At 48.4% G+C, this 17,152-nt stretch overlaps 7 protein-coding genes across 7 annotated transcripts; 4 read left to right on the forward strand and 3 right to left on the reverse strand.

Moving 5' to 3' along the window:
- Positions 1–95: 95 nt before the first annotated feature.
- N7537_003293 (uncharacterized protein) lies at positions 96–1,933 on the forward strand (the record flags this gene model as incomplete). The annotated part of the gene is made up of 6 exons (XM_056894351.1): positions 96–203; positions 260–330; positions 389–502; positions 552–634; positions 699–1,118; positions 1,173–1,933. The coding sequence occupies 6 exons, from the start codon at positions 96–98 to the stop codon at positions 1,931–1,933; spliced, it is 1,557 nt and encodes a 518-aa protein (XP_056759346.1).
- Positions 1,934–2,717: 784 nt separating this feature from the next.
- Positions 2,718–3,656, forward strand: N7537_003294 (Oxoglutarate/iron-dependent dioxygenase; the record flags this gene model as incomplete). Its single annotated transcript, XM_056894352.1, has 1 exon — positions 2,718–3,656. The coding sequence occupies one exon, from the start codon at positions 2,718–2,720 to the stop codon at positions 3,654–3,656; it is 939 nt and encodes a 312-aa protein (XP_056759347.1).
- A 181-nt stretch (positions 3,657–3,837) lies between these two features.
- On the reverse strand, positions 3,838–6,155 carry N7537_003295 (putative C6 transcription factor; the record flags this gene model as incomplete). Its single annotated transcript, XM_056894353.1, has 5 exons — positions 3,838–4,356; positions 4,407–5,320; positions 5,371–5,866; positions 5,933–6,044; positions 6,094–6,155. 5 exons carry the CDS (start codon positions 6,153–6,155, stop codon positions 3,838–3,840), a joined length of 2,103 nt encoding a protein of 700 aa, XP_056759348.1.
- Positions 6,156–6,869: 714 nt separating this feature from the next.
- On the reverse strand, positions 6,870–8,194 carry N7537_003296 (aromatic ring-hydroxylating oxygenase subunit alpha; the record flags this gene model as incomplete). Its single annotated transcript, XM_056894354.1, has 2 exons — positions 6,870–7,353; positions 7,407–8,194. The coding sequence occupies 2 exons, from the start codon at positions 8,192–8,194 to the stop codon at positions 6,870–6,872; spliced, it is 1,272 nt and encodes a 423-aa protein (XP_056759349.1).
- An 858-nt stretch (positions 8,195–9,052) lies between these two features.
- On the forward strand, positions 9,053–11,556 carry N7537_003297 (Zn(II)2Cys6 transcription factor; the record flags this gene model as incomplete). Its single annotated transcript, XM_056894355.1, has 6 exons — positions 9,053–9,129; positions 9,212–9,407; positions 9,441–9,517; positions 9,580–9,720; positions 9,781–11,014; positions 11,068–11,556. 6 exons carry the CDS (start codon positions 9,053–9,055, stop codon positions 11,554–11,556), a joined length of 2,214 nt encoding a protein of 737 aa, XP_056759350.1.
- Positions 11,557–11,690: 134 nt separating this feature from the next.
- On the reverse strand, positions 11,691–12,512 carry N7537_003298 (uncharacterized protein; the record flags this gene model as incomplete). The annotated part of the gene is made up of 2 exons (XM_056894356.1): positions 11,691–11,928; positions 12,055–12,512. The coding sequence occupies 2 exons, from the start codon at positions 12,510–12,512 to the stop codon at positions 11,691–11,693; spliced, it is 696 nt and encodes a 231-aa protein (XP_056759351.1).
- Positions 12,513–13,742: 1,230 nt separating this feature from the next.
- On the forward strand, positions 13,743–16,780 carry N7537_003299 (ankyrin repeat domain-containing protein; the record flags this gene model as incomplete). The annotated part of the gene is made up of 5 exons (XM_056894357.1): positions 13,743–13,905; positions 14,396–14,569; positions 15,021–15,207; positions 15,265–15,433; positions 15,470–16,780. 5 exons carry the CDS (start codon positions 13,743–13,745, stop codon positions 16,778–16,780), a joined length of 2,004 nt encoding a protein of 667 aa, XP_056759352.1.
- Between the last annotated feature and the right edge of the window lie 372 nt (positions 16,781–17,152).

Genomic DNA, 17,152 nt, shown 5'->3' on the forward strand with positions numbered 1-17,152 from the left:
TCGGGCTTTTCTTCCCCCCCCCCCCTTGACCTTGGGGCCCCTTGGCCTTGAGTCGGATGTTCTGATCCCTTTTTTTCTTTTTTCCCTCACTCACCATGAAGAGAGCACTGGACAAGAATATGGTGTCCCAGGATGTCGCCATCGATGCGACTGACCAGGATGATTGGGACATGCAGCGCCTAGGAAAGACCCAACAGTTCAAGGTGAGTTGTACATTGCACATCCCCCGGAAACAATACTCAATGCTGATCAACAATAGAGAAACTTCCGTTTCTACTCTATCTTAGGTTTCACCACGACGTTGATGGCCACATGGGAGTCGATTCTGCTGTGAGTTTGGACGCGCGATATTACGAGAGGACACCGGGAATAATGGAGAATGGCGCAGCACGAGTACCTACGGCCTGACTGATGGCGGACGAGCTGGCATGGTCTATGTGTATATTGGATCGTTTGTGGGATTCTTCGCCGCCGTGGTCTCCATGGCCGAGATCGCCTCTATGTAAGTTCAATCCCACTTGCCTGTCGCGCGTGGAGATTGACCTAGCTAGCTCCCCAACATCCGGTGGACAGTACCACTGGGTCAGTGAATTCGCCTGGCCGAGATGTCAACGATTCTTGAGTTATCTAACCGGTTAGCAACCCTCCCCGCCTCGAATTGCAATCCGACGATCTCTAGCGCTAATCCCGGTGTCTAGGTTGGCTTTCGGTGCTAGGCTGGCAGGCTGCTTTTGCAAGTATTTGCTACCTCTGTGGTACTCTGATTCAAGGACTGCTGGTCTTCAACTACTCAGATCCCTCCGGTTGGGTGTATGGCTTCGAGCGCTGGCATGGGACACTACTCACCATCGCCATCGCCGCGGTCGGAACTGTGGTGAATACCTGGGGCTACAAGATCCTCCCTCCCATGGAGGGCCTCATCCTCGCCATTCACCTCTTCGGCTTTGTTGTCGTGGTCGTCCTGATGTGGGCCATGGCTCCAGGACAGGCCACTGGGGAGTCTGTCTGGAAGGAGTTCACAAACTCGGGCGGATGGCCGAGCATGGGCCTCGCGTGTCTGGTGGGCCAGCTGACTCCGATCTTCTCCTGGACAGGCCCGGATGCTGCTACCCATATGGGTAAGTCAAAGGACATATCTCTTCTAATACGCGATCATGGCTAACATCTATTAGCCGAGGAGGTCCAGAATGCTGCCTTGGTGGTCCCCTGGTGTATGGTTTCGACCGCTTTGATTAACGGCGGTCTCGGTTTCGTTATGCTAATTACCTTGCTGTATAAGATGGGAGACTTACAGGATGTGCTTGCCCCGGCGAGTGGGTTCTCCTTTCTCCCAGCAGTTAATCATGCCACCGGCTCCGTGGCTGCCACCAATGCTGTGGCTGCTATCATTCTTGTCATGGAAGTCTGCAGTGCAATTGGTATTCTTGCGACAGTCTCTCGCCAGACCTTTGCTTTCGCCCGCGATGATGCCTTGCCGTTCTCTAAACATCTGGCTCACGTTAACCGACGCACCCAAATTCCCATCTGCTCTGTGTTGGTGTCGACCGTTATTACCGTGCTGCTGAGTTTGATCAACATTGGATCTACTGCGGCTTTCAATGCTGTCGCATCTGTGATGATCGCTGCGCTTTTCACCACTTACATCTTGCCGATTGCTGCCGTCATTCGGGTCCGTTTCCAACCGGGTGGTATTCCCCCTTCGCGCTTTTCGCTCGGTATCTTCGGATTGGCGATCAATGTCTTCTCTCTGGCTTGGCTTTGCTTTGCCATCATTTTCACCTTCTTCCCAACCGCCAACAACCCCACCCCGGTGGATATGAATTGGTCGATCCTTGTTTTCGGAGCGGTGGTCATTTTTGCAATTGGTTTGTACATTGTGCATGGCCGCCGAGTATATCGTTCACCGGTGAGCCAGGTGCGCAAAGTTGAATAAAGGCATTGGTCTTATTGGATCAACCTTGCAGCCTGCTTTGGGTCCAAGGTTTGCGCCCAAACGCAGTATCTATTTTGGCACCAAGCGCTGGCCCATTTTTTGTTGCGTACGTATATGGCATTTAATAGATATGTGGACATATTTACTATATATAATTTGATACCCAAAGTAATATGAATCTATCTGAGCAGCGTTGAGTCCGAGATTACACCATTGAGCTCCAAGCATGAAAACCGAGTGCACAAAGTACCTTTGCTGATTGCGACACGAAAGAATATTATACCGCTTCACTTCTCTAGAGCACTTTCGGTGAATTCCGGGATTCATGTTAGCCTTAGAGGAACGCACCTGGTAATATCTTATCGGACAGAATTGATTCGACCATGCCCAGGTGATTATGACCTATTAGAGAGCGCAGAATACCCTACATCCGTGCAGTTCTTGGAGGGTCTTTGGAAACGCATCGATCTTCCAACAGAAAAAAACGGCAACGATCTACCTGTCACCTCTGACCAAATGACAGGATTCCCTATCTGAATCTCCCTTTTAATAGCGTACCAATCCGGGTGCAATCCCCGACGCCATTCTTATCACCCCTGCCGAGCCACCCCCAGCCCAGGATGCACGTACAATATACATTGTACGATGTGACAAGTTTCTGTGACACGAGTGGCCTATAAGTGTTGTCATACTTCACCGTTTATACATACACAAAGTTCCTGGACTGTTAAGAGATATGGCATCTCAAACTCGATATGTCGATCGAGTCATTCCATGTATCTCCATGCACGATTTCGAAGATCGCATCGATGAAATCACACATCAACTGATCCAAGCCGCTGAGCATGTCGGATTTTTCACCTTGATCGGTCATGGAATCCCCAAAGAACACATTGACTCCATGTTTGCGATATCAAAAAGTTTCTTCGACCTACCAGACGACGTCAAAGCAACTGTACCGTGGAATCCAAACAATGTCGGATGGGAAAAGAACTCACAAATTCGACCGTCTACTGGAAAGCCCGACAGTAAAGAGTCCTACCAGTTGCAGTTCGGCGAGAATATGAATGACCTCTGGATTAAGTACGGCGACCTACCTGGTTTCCGGACCGGCTCACTCGATTTTATGAATCGCGTGCAACAAGTATCGGAATGTTTGATGCGATGCTTTGCGCGGGGCCTGGGGTTCCCGGAGAGATTCTTCATCGAATGTCATGGCATCTCACGGCCGAACTCGCAAACCACTATGCGTCTACTCCATTACTTTGCATTGCCGGAAGTTTCCGACGGCAAGGTGTATCATCGCGCAGGGGCACATGCCGATTGGGACTTTTTGACTTTACTTTTCCAGAGGGACGGCCAGGAGGGGCTGGAAATCTGTCCCGGTCGCGAGGTAGTGACAGAGTTCGGTATTGGGGACAAATGGACCAAGGTGAAGGCCAGGACCGGCGAGATAGTGTGCAACATTGGCGATTTACTCATGTCCTGGTCGGATGACCGGTTCAAGTCAACTTTTCATCGCGTCAAGGCCCCGTGTGAGCCCGGTGACTATTTTGGCGACCGATACAGCATTGCTTATTTCAACCAGCCTTGTAAGGATTCTTTGATCCAGGGGCCCTCGAAGAAGTATCCGATGGTGACCGGGGCTCAGTTTACCGACACCGCTATGAAACGGAACTTTGCAGCTTTGCAGGAGAAGTTGAAAACGGTCGCAGCAGCCTAAATTGACCGGGAACGCGTGGGCATCAAGTTTTCACCTGGGGTTTGTTAGGAGTGTTTCCGCACAGGGATATTTTCGCATAGGGGCTGGCTCTGGGCAAAGGATAAGCGCAGGGGATTGAGACGAGAGTTACGGCCTGAGTAAGACAGTAACGCCGTAGTAGAAGTCAATGAACATATTACTCCTATAAGTTTCCAAAGTCCCACCAAGTTGAAAATCCGTCAATGTTTCCGAGCGTGGATTCGGATTCCGGATATCCCACATTGTTCTCCATATCAACAAATTGCGAGGGGTCCGTCCATAGCCAGGGGGTATTGGTCATTAAACTGTCGGCTGGTGCAACGAGCTTCTCGCCCAGCTCGAGGGCAGGAGAAGCTGGCGTGGAGGATATGTGCGGCATGGTTGGTGGAATGTGGGCAGCTTGACCACCATCCGCAGTGTTAACTGTGACATTCGGAGACATTGCAACAATAACCTCCAGAGTGGAGGCTAGGCCGTCCTCCGCCTCTTCTGTAGAGACGGTTGGGGTCAATGATGGATGTAGCAAGCCACCGGTGGACACTTCGTGTGGCTTGGGTTTACAGTTGACTTGAAGAAGATCCCACATTAAAGGTATACTGAGATGAATCTTCTCAGGCTCCCAATCATGATCGATGTTCTCCGAACCGGAAGCAATTCGAGTCATCTTGTCCAGCGTTTGATCCTGTGTGTTTGTTAGCATTGGTAGCTGCATATTGGCTTCATGAAACCCACCAAGATTCCACAAGCAGGCGAAAAGGACACAAAGCTCTTCAGGAACCTTCGGCATTTTGTAAAATCAACCTTGGATTTGTACTTTAGTCGGGGATCCGCAGCACAACAGTAGTACAGATGCACCGTAGCTGCGATGGCGGCAGCGTGTCCGAAGAACGGATCAATCAGTCGCATCTTCTTCTCCGATACCATGTCTATCATGCGGACAAGCCAGGTAGCGTGTAACAAGACCAATTCGGATGACCGTCTCCAGAAAGCGTTTGGGATTGCCAGATTGTCGTTGTATTGTGATGCCACAATGTAAAGGAAGGGGTGGTTCAGAACAGTCAAAATGCAATGGTAAGTGAACTGTAGCTTCAGCCATGGGGTCCAGTAGTTTCGGTTTGATCTCAACTCCTCTGCTGTTCGCTCGTAAAATTTGACCGAGTCATAACGATGGCACTGGGAAAGCTTGTTCTCGATTTCCGTAAGGTCGGAGAGCACCATGGCGTACATGGAATCGTGTCGCCAGGGTTCTTTGAGCCTATTTCGAGCACAATCGGAGACATATGTTCGCACTCTGCTCCAGACCCAACCAAAATGGGCTGCTAAGCTCCAAATCCCTACATCGGATAATTTCGAACAACCAAGATCGTCTATCGGAGGCGGTGGAGGTTTCGGCTCCGTCCCATCTTGCTTTGCGCGGTCGCTACTGGAGGCAATATAGAAGGTGCGCATGACCTCTGATGGAATGCAGAGAAAGCCATTTTGCTGCCCGTAAGACTGCTCCAGACATTGGAGACTCCAGAATAGACGCCTCTTTCGCTCGGTCATGGGACCTTCGCCGGCATGACTCGATTCAAGATCCAGCGTGGCTGACCGGCAAAGATGTAGAGCAAGACCGAGATAGAAGCGACCAAGGTGTATATCCCCATCTACAATAAAATCAGCATTTGAAATGTGTTTCACTTGGTAAGAATCATACCTAGAAACGAGGAATAAGAGAGCAGACAGAGACTCTCAATGGTTTCAAGCTCCACTGTGCCGTTGGCCATACGAAGCATGACCAGGCTTCTTGCACTATCCCCATAATGTTGCAAATGGTCACGATCTCTTGAGAATCGTGAGGTCAAGGCAAGCAGGCAACAAACGAGCTCCTCTGACAGACAACTTGGGTCTGAGACGTCTTCACGGTCAAAACACCAAATTGGTTGTCGATGGCAGTATTCAAAGTAAAGATCAATAGCTTTAGCGATCGCAGATGATGATGGCTGAGAGCTTGAGTCCTCGTAGCCAAACCCGAGGAAGAATGGGTCACTGACTGTGCTCGGTTCAATGGATGGTGGACGTGTTGTGAGAGGATAGCATGTTTCTGAGGTCCCTTTTCCTGTCTCTTGCTGCTTCTCTGACGGAATTGTTTGAGTTGTTCTGCCACTTAGGATGAGGTTTACCTTCTCTTCAAGGAATGCTAGCCTATCGTCCTGTAGAAAAGGAAAAAAGAAAAAAAGTCAATGATTGGCCACTGACAGCCACAAGCCAGCACATACAGACTGCCCTCCCCGAGACCCTCTAGGTATTGTGGTATAAAGGCATGCTTGATTTAGACGGACACAGCTTGAGCAGGACGGTTTCTCGGCCGGACATCGAGTCTTCTTTCGTCTGTGTGGAGATTAGTTCCATCCACAGATAAAGATATGTATTACGATACCTGCAGTTGAGACAGGCCTCGTGGGAACGCAGCCTTCCACGAGCGCTCTCTCGTGGCATCATTGTAAAGGAAAATAAAAAAGGGAGATGGAATTTAGCGGGGGTATAGCGGCTAGTTAGATAGTCGAGATAATCGAGATATGAGATATGAGATACGAGATATGGGATATGAGATACGAGATAGATAGTCAAGTCCCGAGGTCACCGGATTGAAAGAGGGGGAAATATTTAGGGGAGATAATGAAATAAAAGAAGATAAAAGAAGATAAAATGAGATAAAAATGAAATAATACATCAAAATGCCTCTGGAGACCTTGGGGTAAATCGGAGAAAGGGAGCAAAGACCGTCTTCCCCTCTCATAGATCCACCCGACCTAATCTAGAATCCGATGTGCATGGATGTACTTTTGTATGATACCTGAGAAGTTTATACTGAAACAGGTTAAACGATCCCCTTCTCCATTTATCTAGTTGTACTTTTCCTAATATTGGGGTTCTGTATGAAGCCCGTTATAAACTACATAGGTACTTCTAAATGTGGCCTGGCTAATCATCCAGAAAAGTATAATACTCAAGCTTGCTATATAACTGGTCAATTTCGTTTTGTAGTAACGTTTGAATCCTGTAGAAATCAAAGTGTTCATATGACCTTTGATGCTTATACCCGTCTCGTGATCAAAGACTGGTATGCATCCATGGATGGTTGCATGTTAACATGTCATCATGATAAAATAAAACCAAAAGCTAATAGAACCAACAAAATCGCTATGCAAATCATTAAACCACCATAGTCTCAGGTGCCGTTGCTGCTATGGTGGGAGGTCCACCCCCACATCCTCCTCCACAACAACCTCCCGCAGTCAAAGCTGATGCGTCATTGCTTGTAAGCTTGGAGCAAAAGTCCATATCCTCTTTGCTCACTGCCTCCTCTTTGGGTAGTCTTTGTCGTGCGGGCCAAATTTGCTCCCCTGCATCCTCTTCCCGCTTATGGTGCTCTGCGAGTAGCCCACGAACGACAGTCGGGAAGTCGACCGGCCCCTCTTCCGTCGGGTGGAGTTGGCCATTTGCAGAGACCCCTGTGTTGAGATTCTTTTGTGTTTCGACACAGCGATCTTTGTTTTCGGACATCATACTCTTATATATTTGGCTGATAGTTTCAAACTCGTCATCGCTGGAATTCTTGTTGCGGTAGACTTCATAGCGCATCGAGCATGTGGTGGGGCTCATAGGCACGAGTCGCTGCATAAAGAAGAGGTGCGGCCTGCGTACCCAATTAGCGTCAATCGGATTACATTCGAAGACAATTTCACTTACAAGACGGTCATAGCAGCATTGGGGAAATAGTAAGTGCTAGAAGTCTTCAGCCCATTTGCAACCTCCTCAGGTGTCGATTTTCCATCCTTGGTATCCACGGTGTATGAGCCCGGATTGGAAGTCGAGGGAGTGTAGAATTTGTTGTAGTTGTCTGCCAGGATCTTCCAGTTATAATCTCCACTCATCTCCCAGGCGTGGTCGAAGTTATAGTCCTCGAAATTAAACTCTTTGAAACGTGGCTGTAAGTCGACTCCTTGAAAGGCATCTTCCCACGAAATCTCGGGGCTCTCGCCGGCATCTAAATTGAGCCAGACAAACCCGTTGACATCAATATGAACGTGGATCGGAAGAAGACCATTTTTGCTCTTGTCGAACCCTTCCAGCTCTTGATACCCGGGTGCTTTGGCAAGTTTACCATTAAGGCCGTAGGACCATCCGTGATATTGACAAGAGAAAATCCGGGAAGTGCCGCCCTCTTCGGTAACCACGGGAAATGCACGGTGTCGACAGACGTTGTGGAAAGCATTGACATTGCCCTCGCGATCTTTTACCAAGATAAAAGCGTACCCGGCGATCTCGTATCGGAGCCAGTCGCCTGTTTTGGGGAAACGCAACTTGTGTGTAGTCAGAAGCCATTTACGACTGAATATGGCGCGTCGCTCAAGTTCATGTATATCCTGCGAAGAATACCACGAGGCAGGGAGAGGGTGAAGTGGGGGATTCTCGTTGGCGGGGGTGGGACCTCCCTCCGTTTCCCCAGGCCCGAAGTAATTCTTAAGCGTCGACATCGTGAAGGTCAAAGGACAAAGTTATGGGAAAGACGAATCAATATTTATTGTCTTGAAGCTCTGTCAATTCTATCATCTAGGGCGGAATGTGAGGTCCTTAATATAGGCATAGAGGATCTGGATCCCAGTGGCAGCTACCATGATCATGAGTCCATACTTCCCCATGAGGATATGCAATCTACAGCTTTCGACCGATCACAGGATCGGAGCGGAGAGTAAGCCGTGCATCGCCCGACCTGTTTTAAACACCTGATAGACTGTGCTGGGCCATGAAGATCAGAGAGGAATCGGTGGACGGGCGTAATTACCGCGCTGGGTGAACGCCACTCGGGTGGTCGGGCTTCCTACCGGGCTTGTGAAATCAAGATGTTCGGAGAGTATGAAGATAAAGGCTACTATGTACCTCGTGGTGTATCACTGTTACGAGGTTTCCACTCAAACTCCACAATTGGATATTCATATTTACCTAACTTGGTCAAAAAGGACGAATAGGCTGAAGGGTAATACCGTGTTCACTGTCTCCAACATATAAAACTTCCCCGCATAAGATTCCAGCCGATCACATGACCGGCTCATGAGTTTTTAAAGGAATATGCTCTCTTTTTCTCTGCAGATGCAACCTGGAAAGGTTCTTTTAGGAAATAACATTCCGAATGACGCTGTAGGAACTGAGTATTGAATAACAGAATTAAAGAATGTAGATTGTAGAGTTGATATGGGACAGTGAAAGATCCGGATTTTTGCCGAGTTGGTTCCAGGTAGAAGAACCCCGCACAGGACCACTTGGCCAACATCTTCTGCCGATCGGCGAGAAAGAGATAAGACTTTGTTTTTTTTGTTAAGGCAAATTGACCTATGATGAACTCAATGGGCGATAACTACACCATACACAAAGTTTCTTTAAAGCGCACCCGGCAAGCTTGTGGTCCTTGTCGGTAGGTGCCAAGCCCGATAAAGAAAAAATCCCGAGATCGCCAGGGTGTGTATGTACCGGTTTCTAATATGTGATCTGGATAGTCGGAAGAAGGCGCGATGCCCAGGCGAGAAGCCGACATGCTCGCTGTGTCACAGGCTAGGGCAAAGCTGCTCATACGGACCACAAGCATCCCATGTAAGGAGCCACTCAGTTTCGGCTCATGTGCAGAGCCAGGAGACGCAACACAGCACCAATGAGGTATTCATGCTTTCTATCCTAGTTGGGTCATTGGATTGGGTGTGAAATTTTGGGCTATGCTGAGTTTATCAGACCCAAGGGGATATCTCGAGCTCCGGGAGGCTGCAGCGTATCGAAGAAAGACTGGATATGATGGCACTTTTACTTCAGTATGCAGTAGACTTTATATCTATGCCCCAGAAGCCGCTAACCAAGAACTATTTCAAATCAGGGAGGGCTTACCAAGGTCTAATTCATTACGAGAATTATCAAGTAGTAACCACCTCAGTGATGATCGCGAGCTGCAAGAGGCTTCTTATGACGACTTCGAAATAATGGATTGCCCAGAGAATCATTTGCTGGACTCCCAAGAGTAGGTTTGAATTTTTCCTTCATTGGGAATCACAAAGATGCTAATGAAAAAACGAAACAGAAGTGGTCTTCCAGTTGCATTTATCGAGCAGGAAGTACAGACTTACCTTACCTACTTTCATGACCAGCCATATTGTCCTTTTTCAAAAAAGTGGTTATTGAGACAGACCAGCTCATTGCCACCGGAGGTCGCATTCCCATTACTGGCCCTCACTTCCCGTCTGCCTCGACGATCTCGCGGTCCTTTACACGAGAATATACCCGACGTGAAAGCATTCGCAGAGAAAGCTTGGGACCTCTTGTCGAATCAATACAAAGACGGCAATATGGGTCTTTCGTTTCTCCAGGGCACATTTCTCATGGCTCAGCTAGATTTTGCCGACGGAAAAGCGCATCGAGGGTATGCGTCTGTTTCCCTTGGATTGCGTGCGGTTCAATCCGTAGGGTTGAACAAAGAAATGAACTCGCATCTCTCGAATGACCCGGAGATTGAAACTAGAAAGCGCATTACTTGGGCCTTTTTTATGCTCGATCGCACTTATAGTGCTTCCCGAAATTATTCGCTGTCCCTCTCAGACAAGCAGTTCACACTTCCATTTCCTGCCCGCGAGACGGATGCACTTTCCGGTGATAATGGGTCACTAGCCCATGGGTCTTTGCATGATGGTCCTGGAAAACAAGGGCAGAAAGTTGATCATGGCATTCTCGTATGTCTCCTGAGGCTGTATTCTTTATGGGGAAAATCTACGGAGTATGTCTTTGAGTCCTTTACCGATAGCTCGCTACCTCCCTGGCAAACCGGATCAGCTCTCGCGATCCTCGAGTCAGAATGGTTGCAATTTGAAACCCATTTTGCAGATGCCCATCGATATATAAACGTGGATTTCAAAAGCCGCGCCCGGGAAACCCCACAGCCACGTACATACCTCTCGACTTGGATGTGTGTTCAATTCCTTTTTCATTCAATCCAGGGCCTGCTGCACCACCCATTTGTGATCATGACCAAGCTTCGCAACTTTAACGGAAATCTGTCTGCAACATTTCTGCAAAAGTCGTTTGAGACATCACTCCTCCACTCCCGATGGATAGTTCGATTTATAAAGGAAATGTCAGAGGTCAACTTTGAGACTTGTGATCCGTTTTTGGGATATTTGGCTGCGATCGCAGCAACAATTCAGCTCGAGCACACTGGTAGCAAAAATCCGCAAATTGCTCTTCTGCTCAATAAAGAATTTCGAATCCTTGTTGACTTTATGACGGAGCTGTCTGTGTATTGGGAAAGCATGAGCGTTCTGGTAGGTGTGCTAGCAAAATATGGAATTAAAGTGCTGATGATTTCTCTGTCAAGGTTAACAAAGTCAATGAACTTGCCGCTCGTCATCAGAATTATGGGTCACTCTATTATAACCAAGAGGGTTTCTCGGGCGCTTTATCCAAAATGCCAACCCCTTCGAATATGCCTAGAATGTCCGCAGAAGATGAGGGTCTCATGTGGGAAATCCTCGATTTTGGCTGCTCATCAGGAGGAGATGTGGCAAGGAGCTTCGGGAATCTAGCTATCCCCCAAGGCAGCCAAATCCAAGCAAATGAAGGGCCTCTCGCACAAAGCAGAATGTCGTCAAGGCCACAACGGGTAGGTCAGCAAAACAAGAATGATCAGAAAGGGCGCATGACATCAACCCTTCCAAACCTTGACGGAATATCTGAGTCTATGCACAAAGGTCCTTTGCCTGAGTGGCCATTTCAAACGAGAGGTGGCGGTGATATGATTGGGGCAGCATTGCCGGACATTCCAGACTGGATGATCTTGGGAGATTATATGGCAGAGCATTTGTGAGGTAATTTAAGGCAAGGGGTACGAGGGCTTCATAAGTTATTAACGTGGCCTTGGTTGTTCAAAAGTACACAGTGACTACTCCGAAGTGTCCCTGTCTATAACATGGTATTGCTTTGATAGTGCCCGTCACAACTTCAAATCTTGCTTGACCGGGACGAAGCAGCTTCTAATGCCGTGTCAAATGTGTCGAGCTCTTGAGCGGTCAACTCCCTACGCTCTGGTCCTCCTCGACTTCCATCTCCTGTGAATACCTCTCCCTGGAAGCGCTCACGGAATTGGGTAGGGAACTTCCATTTGTCAAGCAACTCCCGCGAAAGCTTGCGTTGGCTTCCTACAATGTATCTGCCGATGAGAGGCAGGTACTTGAAACCACTGGAGACAAGAATGTTAGTTTGGATGCGCTAGAAAGGTCCTTTGCCTGGCTCACTTACTGGCCGCTTCCTCCAGTAGCAATGAACAAGTTCTTATGCTCTGGGTGGAAATCAAAGATGAAATCACCGGTCGGAGTGTCGTTGTATGTAATTAGCCCGTGAAGCAACTGCTAAGCTGGGCGGCGCAGATGTGACCGAGGGGCCCGGGCGAGTATAACCGAACCTATGACAGGCGACTTTCAGATAGCCAGTTGGCTCATGCGGAGGGAAGGCAAAGAAGCCAGTGGAAAAGTTGAAGTAGATAGGGAGATCCCTGAGCTGGCTGATTTCGTCTGGGGTGAGTCGCAGATATCCCACAACCTGTCCCGCGGCGAGCATCGAGTTCCAAGCTGGAATGAGACTCGAAATCCATGCGCCAGTGGCGACGATGAATCGGTCGCCCTCAGCCCGTCCGTTTTTGGTACACACAGATTTGATTGTTCCGTCCGGTTGCTTTTCAAATTCTTCGAGCTGGCGGACCTGCGATGAAAGAAACGCCCACTGAAGCACAACTGGACACGAGACGAGCGCAAGCGAGACCTGCATCTGCTCATCCGGCGGATTTGTTGTAGAAACCGTCAAACCCAGGAGTGGCTAGCCGGCCAGTCAATTCGGGGAAATGCTGTTTCGCCTCTTCCACGCTCCCGACTGAAACCCATTCTTGGCCCATCTCAGTCAAGGCCCGCTTTGTCTTACAGCTATACTCCTGTGCTCGAGGCTGCACAAGCTGTTCTGGGGTGCCATCTTGACAAACCAATAGGCAGGGGGTTTGATGGAAGGCTTCTTGATAATACGGGGTCTTCCATAGATCAAACGCCTCTTTCGCAATCTTAGCGTAGATGGCATCTCCATAATCGAGTCGAATAATGTGAGAGATATCATTGCTAGATCCGTCTGGAACCGGAGGCACTAATCGGTCCAGGATGGTGACTGACTTGTAGCCTTCTTCCTTTAGTCTCAGCACAGTGCCGAGACCGAAGGCTCCAGCCCCAATAATGACGATTCATTAGTCTTTGTCCATTATAACTATCAAAGCTGAAATAGTAAGGTGTTATATGGTCATTGTAAAAGCAACTTTATTATATAGTCGACAGGGGGAACTCATGATCCGTCCCTCACGGTCCGTGAAGATATAGACCGGAGATCAAAATTCTGGAGCCTTTGATAGGAAAATAATTTCCTTGCTCGGAAATAGTAGACATCTACATGGATATTATGGATAATCCTAATGTGTGCTGTACATTCCAATGTTGTACATCGAGATGAGGGGAAGGACGGCCGGGTACGGTCCGGGTACGGTAGTCCACAAAGACCAAATGCGCGACTTTGTATCTGCTGACTCATCAGACGCTCTGCCTGCCCATCCACAGGTAGTCCACAGGTTGTCTATCCCATCTCAGATACCTTCAATGTTTACGGTACTATCATCCCATGTGTCACCATACCAACCTCACTTATATGTGGCTAGTAGTTTGAGTTCCACCCAGGTGAGATATGGGTGAGAATCACCCCTCAGCTGTCTTCCCCCTGAAACACGAGGTCTCTTGGCATCAGCACATACTCGGCCCAACGCACGGCCCAACTCCCGTTGGAAACAAGCCTTACTACATTCTCACGATGTCGCCTTGTTGCTAGTACTACTAAAAATATTAACAGGCAGCCTAAATAGGGGACAGGAACGGCACGTAATCTTGGCTAGCCGATGCCCTGTGCCAAATAGGTGGACTGGGATTCCCTTATCACTCCAGTCCATGTTGATGTTAGGCCGCTTTCACTATGGATCCCCTCAGCATCAACGGCAGCGTTATCGCTCTCCTCATTTCAACGATAGCCTCGGCATCAGCTGAAATACGCTACCTCACGGTTGAGATCAGTACCACTCGCGCTCTTCTTTCAAGCATCTCCAATATTGCCGGTGCAGATGAAACATGGAACAAGAGTTGGAATTGATGGCAACGGATGGTCCCATGCAAATGTTAGGTACACTTTTGTCAAAGTTGGAGCGCCGTTTGGACCTGGAAGTCAGAATAAAGGGTGAGCTAGGGCCGCTGAGGAAAAGGTTAACTTGGCCCTGGCGAGCCGATGACACACGGGAAATGGTGAGGATCGCAAGGGAGGCTAGAGGGTTGCTCGCTGGAGCTCTAGCCGTGGATCATTTGTGAGTACTTTTTCTTGTTACATACCTAGATATCCTCCAGTCGTTTTATTCCCGACCACAACCGCACAATCTCAATCAACACTTAGTCGTACTTGATCTTTTCTTTCAATGTTTCTAAAACATCTATAATTAGGACCATTTCGAAGGAAATTCGACAAGAGCCCAAACAGATCCATGAAGATTCTCAGAAAACATTGTTCAGACAAGATGGTTGGTCAATTGTTGACTGTACATGTTCGATAATCTTCCGAGGCTAACCTAACCCAACTAGTAAGCGAGCAACGGATGGTGTTCGAATGGCTATCAACCATCGATGCTGCTGCCCGTGCCAAACATGAGCGGGGCACTGGCGACTGGCTGCTTGGCTCAGAAGACTTTGATCTTTGGTTGACTGGTACGAGGGAGGTGATTTGGTTGCATGGGATTCCAGGCTCAGGGAAGACAGGTATGTCAGTTCAACTGCGACAAATAATCCTAGATCGGGCGTTGACGCTTCCAGTACATTGTTCAACAATTATTGATCATGTCCAAAGGATCTGCAAAAATAGCGAGAAGCCAGTGTCTTTCTGTATCTATTATTACCTTGACTTCAAAGATCGAAGACGGCAAACCTTCGATGGCTTTATCAGGTCAGCCCTTGCTCAGGTTTGCCAACAAAGCACGATCTTCCCACACGAGGTGATGAATCTATACGCAGAAAAAGTAAAAAGGGCCAGGATCCAAACACGGCGACTCTTGTTGAGACCCTCCTGATCCTTTTGAAACAAGTCGGAAAGACATATATTATCCTGACGCTTTGGACGAATGTCTAGCGCAGAAAGAGGTATTCGACCTAATTTTGAGAATCAAGGAGGGCCCCGAATAGTCGGCGAATATTATGGTTGCTAGCCGCATAGAGCAACAGATCCACACTGAGCTGCAGTATAGGGTTACTCAGGCGATTTCTCTTCATGGGCCACAAATGGATCATGATATCCAGACGTTGGTCCGCCATGTTCTCGCATCGGATCCCTTGTTAAGCAACCACCCAATCCACATAAAGAAAGAGATCGAACACGCCACTGTGAATGGAGCCCATGGAATGTACATCCTACAGACCTGATGTGAACTTCTTATCATTTCTGATCACGGTTAATGCAGGTTCCGACTGGCAGCATGCCAACTCGATGCCTTGCGTTCCTGTCTGTCCCCATCGGCCATGCAAAAAACGCTACGGTCCCTTCCTCAAACACTAGACAAGATATACGAGCGCGTTCTTTGCGAGATAGATGAAGAGGCCCGCTCTATCGCTTTCACAGCGTTGCAGTTTGTAGCAATATCATCGCACCCTGTTAACTTAGATTAGCTATCTGAGATGGTGGCTATCAAGCCTGGAGTCAGTGTTTACGTCGAAATTGATAGGCTCTTTGATCCTACAGATCTTTTGGCTGTATGTTTAAGTCTCGTTACCACTTCCCCGGCATTTTCTGTTCAATTGTCACACTACTCCGTCCGGGAATTCTTGATATTAGAGCGGATCTGCAGAGGACCAGCCAGTTACTTTGCTATAAAAGAGCCTGAAGCACACCTAGCAATCGCACGATGTTGTCTGACATACCTGCTGTCGTTTGATCGGCCAGTTATATCAGACAACTTTCACCCATCCACATATTCCTCCACCTCATTGGATGATTCCCTCGACCCGAGCTATCCGTTACTAGAGTACGCCGCGTTCGAATGGCATACCCATGTACAGCTCCTTCCTTCCGAATACCAGAGTCAAACTGAACCAATGATTCTTCGTCTTTTGGATCAAGATAATCTCGCCTTTCACCATTGGCTACCTATCTATCGCTCAGGCGAAGATGAAAATAGCTTTGGGAGTCCATTATGTCATGCCACGGAGTTGGGGTTATCCTCCATGGTTCGCATGTTTCTGGACACAGATGCCGATGTTAACTCTGGCGGTGGCATGTTTGGATCAGCGTTTGCAGGTGCCACCCTAGAGGGTCATACAGAGGTTGTTCGCATCTTGTTAGAGCATGGTGCAGATGTCAATATTCGGGGTGGCCTCTTCCATACGCCTCTACAGGCTGCTTGTGTGAAAAAAAGACTTGATGTGTTCAACCTGCTGCTTGGTCACGGCGCAGATATTAATATCACAGGGGGATACTATGGCTGTGCTCCCCAAGCAGCTGCCGCGAGAGGGTGGCCCGCAGCTGCCCTCCACCTTATCAAATCTGGCGCAGACGTCACTATAATGGCAGGTCAATTTGGTACAGGCTTGCAGGCTGCATCGCGGTATGGCCATGAAGAACTTGTCATGGGGCTTTTGGTAAGGGGCGCGAATCCGAATGCCGCTGGTGGCTACTATAACGCTGCCCTTCAAACAGCTGCGCGAGGTGGACATACTGGAATTATTCACATGTTGTTGGAACACGGAGCAAACGTGCACATGGAGAGGGGATTCTGCGGCAGTGCCCTACAGGCTGCCCAATCTCGGCAAAACCACGCCGCCATTGACATTCTTGAAGACCAACTCCGATTGAGTGGTGCAGATCAATCTCTTGTGCAAAGGTTCAAGAGACCACCTGAGGAAACTGGAGAGGATCGTGACAAGAGAGCAAAAATGAGAGAAGAAAGATGGATTTCTCTACAACAAACAGAAGCTAGCTAAATGCTATGTGTGGGCCTTCTATCACTTAAGCGCAACTACGAATGGATGCCGAGTTAATCTAAATCTCGAGTTTAAGAAGCCTAGGGTTTGTTTATCTATATATCCACGAACCGTCCGCAGGTATCCCATCGCTACCTCAAACCTTTGCCTGCTATTAAGTGTCGCTATTTTATATATGTTTTCTGTCTTCGTTCCTCTGAAACTCGATTGAATTTTCATCAAGGCCCGAAGGCCCGGATTGTCTTAATCTGATACCGGCCAAGACTTCACCTCACCTCTCGCTCTGGAGGCGGAGTTTAATTAACTCCGTTCACTCGGGCTGCTCGGCTTTGATAGAACGCCGACCATTTTATATATATACATGCGTGGATA

The sequence above is a fragment of the Penicillium hordei genome, assembly GCF_028827395.1.
Source record: "Penicillium hordei strain IBT 12815 chromosome Unknown utg000001l_segment0_segment0, whole genome shotgun sequence".
NCBI classification, from domain to species: Eukaryota; Fungi; Ascomycota; class Eurotiomycetes; order Eurotiales; family Aspergillaceae; genus Penicillium; species Penicillium hordei.